The 12218-nt window shown below is 35.1% G+C and overlaps 1 protein-coding gene across 1 annotated transcript in view; it reads left to right on the forward strand.

Moving 5' to 3' along the window:
• LOC134697555 (uncharacterized) overlaps nucleotides 1–12218 on the forward strand; it is an 81513-nt gene that overhangs the window by 51309 nt on the left and 17986 nt on the right. The window contains exons 33-39 of the mRNA XM_063559836.1: nucleotides 5434–5614; nucleotides 5952–6228; nucleotides 6751–6937; nucleotides 7592–7812; nucleotides 8316–8545; nucleotides 10043–10196; nucleotides 11758–11942. Of these exons, the coding sequence (XP_063415906.1) occupies nucleotides 5434–5614; nucleotides 5952–6228; nucleotides 6751–6937; nucleotides 7592–7812; nucleotides 8316–8545; nucleotides 10043–10196; nucleotides 11758–11942 (1435 nt within the window). The remainder of the gene's footprint in view (nucleotides 1–5433; nucleotides 5615–5951; nucleotides 6229–6750; nucleotides 6938–7591; nucleotides 7813–8315; nucleotides 8546–10042; nucleotides 10197–11757; nucleotides 11943–12218) is intronic.

A 12218-nucleotide genomic window follows, 5' to 3' on the forward strand; every position in this document is an offset into this window, starting at 1 on the left:
ATCAACAACAGAAATAAGTCCTTGGTAAGTATATAAAGGTCATAAGATTGTCACATTACATTTACAATAGGAATAATTCCTTGGTAAGTATATAAAGGTCATAAGATTGTCACATTACATTAACAACAGGAATAATTCCTTGGTAAGTATATAAAGGTCATAAGATTGTCACATGACATCAACAACAGAAATAAGTCCTTGGTAAGTATATAAAGGTCATAAGATTGTCACATTACATTTACAACAGAAATAAGTCCTTGGTAAGTAAATAAATGGTCATAAGATTGTCACATTACATTAACAACAGAAATAAGTCCTTGGTAAGTATATAAAGGTCATAAGATCGTCACATTACATTAACAACAGCAATAAGTCCTTGGTAAGTATATAAAGGTCATAAGATCGTCACATTACATCTACAACAGCAATAAGTCCTTGGTAAGTATATAAAGGTCATAAGATCGTCACATTACATTAACAACAGCAATAAGTCCTTGGTAAGTATATAAAGGTCATAAGATCGTCACATTACATCTACAACAGAAATAAGTCCTTGGTAAGTATATAAATGGTCATAAGATCGTTACAATACATTAACAACAGAAATAAGTCCTTGGTAAGTATATAAAGGTCATAAGATTGTCACATTACATTTACAACAGGAATAATTCCTTGGTAAGTATATAAAGGTCATAAGATTGTCACACGACATCAACAACAGAAATAAGTCCTTGGTTAGTATATAAAGGTCATAGGATTGTCACATTACATTTACAACAGGAATAAGTCCTTGGTAAGTATATAGAAGGTCATAAGATTGTCACACGACATCAACAACAGAAATAAGTCCTTGATAAGTATATAAATGGTCATAACATATGGTAGATTCTATTTGTGTGTGCTTATTGTGGATGGATTCATTATTATCCACTGGATATCTAATTTTAACAATTTCTGAGTTACATTCAAAGTTAAATGTATAAAAATAAGTATAAAGTTCTTATATGCTTGTGGGCAGACTATAGAAAAGCCATGAAAACAAGTTTCCACAAAAATATAGTTAAAATGTCTAGTTGCAAAAATCAGTATGATTTGATCAGCAAAAATCAGTGCTTATCCTAAATTTTAGAATTTTGGAATATTGCAATGCATTTGCTCTCATGTGTACAACTATGAGTCTTTAAATCTGTTTTAATAAAGGAGTAGGTCCAGTAAGACCCCTTTTTGGCCTCAAAATACAGCAGTTTTACAAAATTGATCAAATGTAAACTTCCAGTAATTTATTAGACAGTAGAATGCTTCTGCTACATAGATATGGGCTGTTTTTGACAATACATTGCATATATATATACAAGCACCTTAAGTCATGCTAAATTACTAAAATCTTCACAATTCAAGCATTTTAGTGAAATCTTAGACGGTTTTCGTGTTAAACAAAAGTGGCAACATTTGTGTTCATCCTTAATATTGAAATTTAAGTTGTATTTGATGATAATACAAAACATGGTATATAAAGGATGAGGATGAACACAGATGCGTCCACTTTCATTTTTGACCAAAACCATCTGAAAAGTGACATTTTCCAGCATAATTGGTAGATTTTTCATATTTGAGCTTGAATCGGATTGTTTTTAATGACTAAATCAGTTCAAATTTTCACATAAACTAATTGATTCAAACAAAATAGTAAATGTTTAAAAAGTGGTCAAAATTTTTCGTCAGATGAACCTGAAATTTGAAGCCAAAATCGGTCCTTACTGTACCTACTTCTTTATGAATATAAGCAAGCAATAATTTTATTTCCTTACCTTAATTCTCTCTGCCCCAGAAGTCGCATAAGGCCTCCACGCTGTTTTTCAACCCTTTTCTATCTTTTGCCGCTATTCTGGCTACGTTCCAACTTGTCCATCCTTGTTGGTTCCTTTCTCTCTCTGTTGTTCTTCTCCATGTATTTTTTGGCCTTCCTCTAGTTCTTTTCCCTTCAGGTGCCCATTGAAGAGCTATATAGCTGTTGTTGTCTCTTTCACGTCTTAATGTATGTCCTATCCATGTCCACCGTCTCCTTCTGATTTCACAACTGATGTTTCTGGTGTTAGCTATTTCGTTTACTGTTTTGTTTGATGTTTTACTTTGCCATCTTATTTTTAGGATCTTCCTAAGGCATTGGTGTTCTACAGTATTAAGTTTCTTTTCTTCAATGTTTGTTAATTTCCATGTTTCGCATCCATACAATAATACAGGTCTTACTAATGATTTATAAAGGTGAATTTTTGTTTTTCGGCCAATTCCTCTTGCATACCATATATTTCTTAGGCGATGGAATATCCCTCTTGCTTTCTGTATTCTGTTTTTGATGTCACAACTGCCTCCTCCCTCTTTGTCCATGACTGCTCCCAGGTATGTGAACTTGTCTACATCTTCTATTTTCTGGTCGTATAACGTTATCAACTCATTATTCTTTGTTTGCTTGAATCTCAGAGTTTTACACTTTTTGGGGTTAAGTTTCATTCCAACTCTTTCAGCTTCAGTTGTTAATTTCTGTGTTTTTTCATCAAAGTCGCTAAATTTTGAGGAAAAGGAGTGCGATGTCGTCCGCAAGGTCAAGATCTTCTAGAACAGTATTTAAGTTCCATCCATCCCTCTTGATTTGTCTGCAGTTGTTTTCCACATGATCCAGTCTATGACTAGAAGGAAAAGAAATCTGACATTAAGCATCCCTGTTTTACTCCTGATTTGATCTCAACCCATTCTGATGTTTCTCCCTGATCGATGACAGAACACTTAAATCCTTTATATATCTCCTTTATGGTTCTTATGATCTTGTCTGGTATTCCATAGCTCTTCATGATATACCATAGACTCTCTCAGTGGACTGAGTCAAATGCTTTTTCGAAGTCTAAAAAAAGTATTATTAAAGCTGCCCTCCATTCATTTGTTTGTTCCAGTATGTTTCGAAGGATAAAAATCTGTTTAATTGTTCCTCTTTTTGGTCTAAATCCTGCCTGCTCATTCCTCAATCTCTTGTATATTCCTTCTTTTATTCTTTCTATTAGAATTCTGCAGAAAACTTTACTGAAAACAGGTAAAAGAGTCACTCCCCTCCAGTTGTTACAATCTGTCATATCACCCTTCTTAAAGATCTTACAAATCAATCCCTTTCTCCAGTCTGATGGCCAATTTTCTTCTTCCCATAGGCTGTTAAATATTTCTGCCATTTTCTCTGCTGTAAGGTCGATGTCTGCCTTTATAAGCTCTGGTGTTACACTATCTATTCCTGCTGACTTCCCATTTTGTGTCTTCTTCAGTGCTCTTTTGACTTCAGCTACTGTCCATTCTCCTAGATCGATTTCCTCTATTATAATTTCGGCCATATCTACATCTTCCTCTGAAATTGGATGAAGAGGATCTTGCCCATTTAAAACTTCACTAAAATGTTCTACCCATCAATTAAATATATCATTTCTTTCACTTTTCAGTTCTCCTTCTTTACTTTTTACTCCTGTGTGTTGCCTCTTTCTTTCACCTGTTAGTATTTTAGTGATGTTATAAAGCTCTTTGCTTCTGCCATTTTCTGCTGCTTTTTCTGCATCTTCAGCCATCATATTGTACCACTTCCTTTTATCCTCTCTGGCACTTTTCTTAACCCCTTTATTTTTCTGCTTGTATTCTTCATTGAGTCTCACTTTTAATCTTTCTGACCTGGTTCCTTCTAATTTATTTTTAATTTATTTTCTTTCATCAACCATTTTCCATGTATTGTAGGTTATCCATGGTTTACTGATCTTTTTACTGCTCCCCAATACCTGTTTAGCTGCCTTAGTGTATATCTCTACTGCACCTTCATATTTCAACACTGGATCTTCTATGCTACCTTCTTCTAGTACTTGGAATCTGTTTCTCACTTCAATATTGTACTTTTCCCTTACATCCATACTTTTTAGCTTGTTTAGGTCATATCTCTCTCTTTTGCATTTGTTCTTGTCACCTTTATTTCTTGCCAGTTTGAGTCTGATCTTAGACCTTACTAAGTAGTGGTCAGTATACACATCTGCTCCTCTCATTACTCTTGTATCTAATATTGATGTCCTCATGTCCCCTCATACCATTATATGATCTATCTGGTTTGTTGTTTTTCCATCAGGGGATTTCCATGTTACTTTATGTATTTCCTTATGTGGGAAAATGGAGCCTGTTATGATGAGTCCGTTGATTTGGCAAAAATTACATAATAATTCACCATTTTCGTTTATTGTCCCACATCCATGTTTTCCTTACACCTCTTGCAAATGGCTATTGTCTTTGCCTACTTTTGCATTCAGGTCACCCATAACTATAAGCATATCATTCTTATTGCAGGATGAAACATTGTCTTGTAGTTGTTGGTAAAACTCTTCTTTCTCTTCCTCTTTTTTGCATTGTTTGTTGGAGCATATGCTTGTATAACTGTCAGCTTTTTATACTTTGAATAGAATCTTGCCTTTATCATTCTCTTGTTGATTGGTGTCCATTCCATCAATGATTTCTTGGCTCTTTCATTCATCATTATGGCTACTCCCTTGACTTGATGTTCATCATCGCCGACATAGATCACTGTGTCTCCACTTTGAAGCTTGGTTTCACCTGATCCTTTCCATCTACTTTCACTGATACCTAGTATGTCCATACCATAATTTTTCATTTCCTTTGCTATTTGTGCTGCTTTTGATATGTCTGCCATTGTTCTAACATTCCAACATCCTATATACATATTCTGTTTTGGCGCTACTATGGAACCGCTCGGCTTTTGGGCTTCCTTTCGGCTTTCCCCCAAATGTGTCATGTTTAGTTCTTCAGCAGTACACCAATCTTGGGTTTTTTCAGTGTTTCTGGTTTCTGTAACAAGTTCTTTTTTACAGAGTTGGGTAGTTAGCCCAATGTCCAACCTCCACTCTGGTGGGCCGGGTTTTCTCTCTGGGTAGTCCTTCCCGTAGATGATTGCATTACCATGCTAACGGATTGCATCTGTCCGGATTTCTTTCTGGGTTGTCTCCCATAGCCTTTGACTTTCCACAGTCACCCACAAGGCAGTGGGGCTATTTTCCCATAGCTGGGGGTTTGGTTTGCAGGCACCAGGGCGTATCCACTCACCCTTTGGCCTAGCATGCCGTGCATCTAGGGACAACCTCCTCCGAGACCTTGTGGTTTTGCCTGGGGCCGTGAGGGGCCTAGTTTCCATCTATCACCTCGTGGAGGATCCCATATCTGGGCCACATAGGTCTTACTGCATGAGAGGCTGTAACTGGCAGGAAAGACTTACGCACTCAGCTCTCCTTTTCACAGCAAGCTGCTAGCCAGTGATGAATGCTGAAAGCGAGAGTGACAAGCACAGACACAACAACACATATACAGGTGCGTTCATTTACTGTAATATATATTGTTTTTTTTTTATTTCAGTTGGAAAGGAGTCTTCAAAGATGTACAAAGTGGTGTGGATTATTATCTGTGGTCAGTTGGCTCACAACCTGGATACACGGATATGATGACGTATATAAAAACAACAGATGAATGTGGAATTACAGACAAAAATAATCCTCTTTCACTACTGGATGGCCATTCTTATTACATCAATGTCAGAGTAAGGAAAATAAATTTACTAAACCATTTATTAAAAAAAATAACTTGCTTTCCCCTTCAAAAACAAACATTAAAGCTGGAAAACAAATTTGATATAGACAAGAATTGAGATTCTTAAGATATTTAGTTTTTTTATGAAACATCTTAATTTGTAATGAATATCTATTATCATTTTAATAAACTTTAATTTACTCTAAATGCTTAAATAGTGAGTGAGTCTCATAATCCTTTTTTCTAATGAACATGTAAAACTGAGAATGGCAATGGGGAATGTGCCAAAGAGACAACAGCAGAAGGTCACCAACAGGTCTTCAATGTGAATACATTTTATATTTTAGGCCTTCAACAAAGCAGGATTGTCTTCATTAGCCACATCTTGGGCTTTTGAACTAGACACAACGCCACCTACACCTGGTCATGTGTATGATGGAGATAAGGACCAAGTGACAGGAAGTGTGAAGGATATTGACTATCAAACCGAGACTAAAGTTTTACATGCTCACTGGGAAGGATTTCATGAATCTCATTCAACTATCAAAGATTATTATGTCTCGATTGGAACCTGTCCACAATGTGAGGATATTTTAGGACAACAAGCCATTGGAATAGCATATGGTGAGCAAAGTGTACTAAACAAGTAAACAAAAAAGTGTATGTCACAGTTACTCAAAGGTTTAGCCTGCGATATTCATTTATTTGAAATAACTTTGTCTTTCAATATAAGCCTTTAGAATTAAAAATGTTCTTTTGGAGATAATAAGGGTGGGTATGATTAATTTATTGGAGTTTCTAAGAGTCACATTTTTTTTTGTATTCAGGACAAAGGCTGGTTAAGATAGGTGAAAGCATGGTTTGAAATAGATTTTTTTTATGAAGGTGAAAAGCATTTATGTATAAAATATGAATTCTATGAAATCTATTGATAAAACAGGGGAGACAATTTTCTTGCTCTGGATGACCGGTTTATGTTAGATACTTGCTTATTTTAAGATTCCTTCTACAAACATTCATCTTTTTGTTTTTTCATTATCCAAATCAGTTTGTGATGATAACATTTTTGTAATTTTGTCTGTTCTAAGGTTCTTTGGTTAGTAATTGTTTTGTCCTATTAAACAAAAATCTTGATTTCTCTTTTAGAATTTACCCTAGAAAATACTCATCTTGGTACAGGACTAAGATATTACACAACTGTAACTGCATGTAATACAGCAGAAATGTGTACGACTGTGACATCAGATGGTGTAATTATTGACAACAGTCCACCAACACCAGGCACTGTGCAGGATGGTACTGGTTATTACGATACAGAATACCAATCAATGAAGTAAGATTATTTCATGTTCAATAAGAATAGATGGCATTTCTCTTTCTAAAATGAGCATTCATAGAGTTTTGTGTGCTTCCACAATGCATGTATGATATGTTAATGCATTCATCAATGTCTATCTTATTAAATTTTTATTTTCTCAAATCAACCTTTGATCTCTCTGTTTAATTATTTTACACATCAGACTTCTAGAGAGATATTGTTTTTTGTTAAATAGAGAGGGAATGTATGACGTCATAAGCCTACATCATTGACATTGCCTAAGAAAACCGATATCCAGATTATTTATGGTAATTTAAACTGGAGGATAAATTTAAACTACATCAGCTCTCAGTGCTGTCACCCTTTGATGTGATTGTAGCTGAGACATGCCCTTGTGGTAGAAAAACCATCATTTATATTCAAAAGATATAGGAAGATGTGGTGTGAGTGCCAATGAGACAACTCTCCATCCAAATAAGAATTTAACAAAAAAAAAAGTAAACCATTATACGTCAATGTACGGCCTTCAACACAGAGCCTTGGCTCACACTGAACAACAAGCTATAAAGGGCCCCAAAATTACTAGTGTAAAACCATTCAAACAGGAAAACCAATGGTCTAATCTATATAAAAAGTGTACATTTTAACAGTAAATTCTTTTTGTTACAGAAACTTCATATCAGCTAAATGGTATGGATTTGATGATGCCCAGTCAGGTTTGGAGAAATATGAATGGAGAGTAGGAACCAAGCCAGGGTATGATGATATTGTACCAACTATAGAGCTTCATTTGACAGAAACAGCAGCATTACTGGACTCATCTAGTTATAATCTTAGTCTTCCTATAAACACACGGATGTATATAACAGTCAGAGCTTATAATAAAGCAGGTTTGTACTTATTTTTACATTAATACTGTTAATTTAGAAATTTTACATGCGTTTAGTATTGCATTTCAGAAAATGGTGGTAAAAAAACAGAAAAAATAGAGAAAAATGAATAATTTGGTGCCAAAATATAAATTATTTTAGACGATAATGGGCAAAATTTAAAAAGATAAAGAAATATAGCTTTAAAAAATTACAGAACTGAATGACTGTTTCAAGACCCTCATAACTTGACTAAAAGAAAGAAAGATTAACAAACTAACAACTGTCCACAATCCATTGTACAGAAAAGTCTAAGTTTCTGTTCATGATGTGCTCCAGTCATGTTATTTATTTCCCATGGACGGGAAAAACATATTTAGTTTCTAAAGATTTTAATTATAAAACAGATCTTTAAACTACAAGAGATTTTATATGTCGAGGATATGTCCCCATTAACTGGAATTCCAAAGCAGAATGTTGGTACACTAAACCAGATTTAAAACAGATTGTGTGTTTATTTCCAGGGTTGTGGGCAGAGTCATCATCGAGTGGCTTTAGTGTGGATGACACGCCACCGGTTCTGTCAAAAGTACCAACATTCTCCAATGACTTTGGGATCACTGATTTGACTCAGATATATAGGACAACGATGAAGGTTGAATGGGAAGTTGAGGATGCAGAATCATTTATAAAGAGACAATACCTGTCAATCAAATCTCACATTGGAGGAGAATTCATGCTATCTTCACAGCCAGTAAGTATAGGCTAAAAGAGCTAGGAGAATTCATGCTATCTTCACAGCCAGTAAGTATAGGCTAAAAGAGCTAGGAGAATTCATGCTATCTTCACAGCCAGTAAGTATAGGCTAAAAGAGCTAGGAGAATTCATGCTATCTTCACAGCCAGTAAGTATAGGCTAAAAGAGCTAGGAGAATTCATGCTACCTTCACAGCCAGTAAGTATAGACTAAAAGAGCTAGGAGAATTCATGCTACCTTCACAGCCAGTAAGTATAGGCTAAAAGAGCTAGGAGAATTCATGCTATCTTCACAGCCAGTAAGTATAGGCTAAAAGAGCTAGGAGAATTCATGCTATCTTCACAGCCAGTAAGTATAGGCTAAAAGAGCTAGGAGAATTCATGCTACCTTCACAGCCAGTAAGTATAGACTAAAAGAGCTAGGAGAATTCATGCTACCTTCACAGCCAGTAAGTATAGGCTAAAAGAGCTAGGAGAATTCATGCTATCTTCACAGCCAGTAAGTATAGGCTAAAAGAGCTAGGAGAATTCATGCTACCTTCACAGCCAGTAAGTATAGACTAAAAGAGCTAGGAGAATTCATGCTACCTTCACAGCCAGTAAGTATAGGCTAAAAGAGCTAGGAGAATTCATGCTATCTTCACAGCCAGTAAGTATAGGCTAAAAGAGCTAGGAGAATTCATGCTATCTTCACAGCCAGTAAGTATAGGCTAAAAGAGCTAGGAGAATTCATGCTATCTTCACAGCCAGTAAGTATAGGCTAAAAGAGCTAGGAGAATTCATGCTACCTTCACAGCCAGTAAGTATAGGCTAAAAGAGCTAGGAGAATTCATGCTACCTTCACAGCTAGTAAGTATAGGCTAAAAGAGCTAGGAGAATTCATGCTACCTTCACAGCCAGTAAGTATAGGCTAAAAGAGCTAGGAGAATTCATGCTACCTTCACAGCCAGTAAGTATAGGCTAAAAGAGCTAGGAGAATTCATGCTACCTTCACAGCCAGTAAGTATAGGCTAAAAGAGCTAGGAGAATTCATGCTACCTTCACAGCCAGTAAGTATAGGCTAAAAGAGCTAGGAGAATTCATGCTACCTTCACAGCCAGCTTCAACAATTCTCTGTTTGGTTACACTATCAAATCTTATATTTGAGGCTAATTCACAATGTCCTCTGAATCATTAAGTTAGACCCTAAGATACATCTTTGGTTGTTACATAATTGAATTTAAAAAAAAAGAACAATATACCACAGGGCCTTTTATAACTTACAGTACTGTATTGATCTGCTCATTGTTGTTGGTTACCTATGCATGCTGAAATTAACTTCATTTGGACTCTTATGGATAACTGTTTCTTTGGCAATCATACAAAATCTTTGTTTTTACTGTCATATTAACAAAGAAGTCAAACTAGAGTTTATTACAACATTTTAACGGAAAGCATTTTTTATATATAATACATTTTTATTTGCTCTAAGGATATTTATCATTTATCTCTCCTAGGTCAATGGTATTGCCAGGTCCTATGTATTTACTGGTTTAGATCTACATGATGGAGTGACATACTATGTGACTTTGATTTCCTGTAACAGTGCAGACATCTGTATCTCAGATACTTCACAGGGAATGTTTGTAGATAGCACCCCACCATCTAGAGGTATGTTTTTATGGACCTTAGGAGGAAGGGGCAGCCACTCTCTAACAGTGCATATATCTTTATATAACTGCATCTGTGCTATTTTAAAAGCAAGTCAAATTGCATCGACTGTATATTCATTAAGAAATAATTCATGGGGGCTTGAATATATCGTGATTTTACCACAGGTAGGCCCTTTATGACAAATATATTACCCTGAGCGATAGTGAGGGGTAAAATATCGGCATAAAAGGACAACCCGTGGTAAAATATAGATATATTCAAGCCCCCATGAATTATTTCAATTCTAATAGGATAAATACAGCAATTCTTTAGGATCAAAGCGCTCAAGGTGGAGGCTGATATTTGCCGTTCCCATAAATAAACGCACCATTCAATTCGCGTAAAAGAATGGAACAAACTGAATAAGTGACATACTTAAACTGTTTACAACAATGTATTTAGATAGTTTTGAATGAATTTAATGATTAATTTACTCAAATGTCTTAAATGTTTACAAAAAAAAAATTTGGCTTATATCACATTTTAGCATCGTTTGTTTACATTTTCTTGTTGTGATGATTTTCGGTATCACAAGCGTGTATTTTCCTGTAAAATGCTTATATTCTGACATCGTTGTTCTATGACGTCGGGTAGCTCATTCATTAAAATACATATGACGTGGGAGTACAATAGGAACAGCCCTAGCAATATATTCACATTTTACCACGGGTGTGTACTCAAAGCGTTTGAAGGACATCATGTTAGAATATGTGATATACAGTCACTGACCGTATATCACCTTGTTTATGGCGTTGATAATGTGTTTCAGTAGAGTTTTATTTATGACGTCAATAAATTATACAGGTTTGTGGAAATTTTACGTTGTACCCTCCAAATTAAATGATGGTTTTTATCCTAAATACTTCATTTAGTAGAGTTGCAGTATATAAAGAATAACCATACATTGTCTCGAAATATCAACGTTATTTTTACTCAGCTGGAAACAGGTCTCGGTACAGCCTCGTTTTCTACCTGTTTCTTAGCCTTGTACAAATAACATTGATATTTCGAGACAATGTATGGTTATTCTATGTCTCATACACATTACAGTCAGTGGTGTGTATCTTTTGACTGAGTAAGATGAGTTGACAGTATTTTTTTTCACCACTGATATCTGTAACTCAGATACATCACAGGGAATATTTGTAAATGCTGTATCCAGGTCTTGACATATATACTTGTTTAAGGGAATCTTTTGTTGATTTTAGGAAGGTTTGCTGTGAGTCATTCATTGTACTAAGATCTTCTCTTACATGTATTGCAGTGAATTTTCTGTTCATTTCAGGAATATTTGCTGAATCAATTCATTGTACCCCAATCTTGTGGAAAATATTTTTCAAGGAATCTTCTGTTTATTTCAGGAATGTTTGCTGTAAGCCATTTATTGTACCCCAATCTTGTTGAACATATTTTTTAAGGAATTTTCTATTTATTTCAGGGATATTTCTTACAAACAATTCATTGTACGTACCCCAATCTTGTGGAACATATTTTTCAAAGAATATTCTGTATATTTCAGGAATGTTTGCTGTTAGTACTGACCATGCTTCTGATCCAGATACCTCCAGAAATGAACATGGGTGGATGACCTATGGAAGTAATGCTGTGTACCTTGCCTGGCTAGGGTTCAGTGATATACATTCACAGATTGATCATTATATGGTCACTGTAGGAACCTCTTACATGGAGAAAAATTTGAATAAGGCAAGTTTGTATAATTTGGCTATTGGGCAAGTTTTTATGATCTCACTCTTATGTAGGTTTTTATTATCTGACTATAAGGGAAGTTTTCAAGAACTTGCTATAGGAAGTTTTTATGATCTGAGTATAAGGCAAGTTTTTATGATCTTTTTAATTGTAGCTGGCATATATAATTTATCAGCATTTGTAAGAGTGTGATTAATGGCTTATTTTGGTTGTTGAATTAGATACATTTTGAATAGGCATTATAGATAACCCATATTTATAACAATGGAGGAC

Source organism: Mytilus trossulus, chromosome 14 (assembly GCF_036588685.1).
Source record: "Mytilus trossulus isolate FHL-02 chromosome 14, PNRI_Mtr1.1.1.hap1, whole genome shotgun sequence".
NCBI lineage: Eukaryota > Metazoa > Mollusca > Bivalvia > Mytilida > Mytilidae > Mytilus > Mytilus trossulus.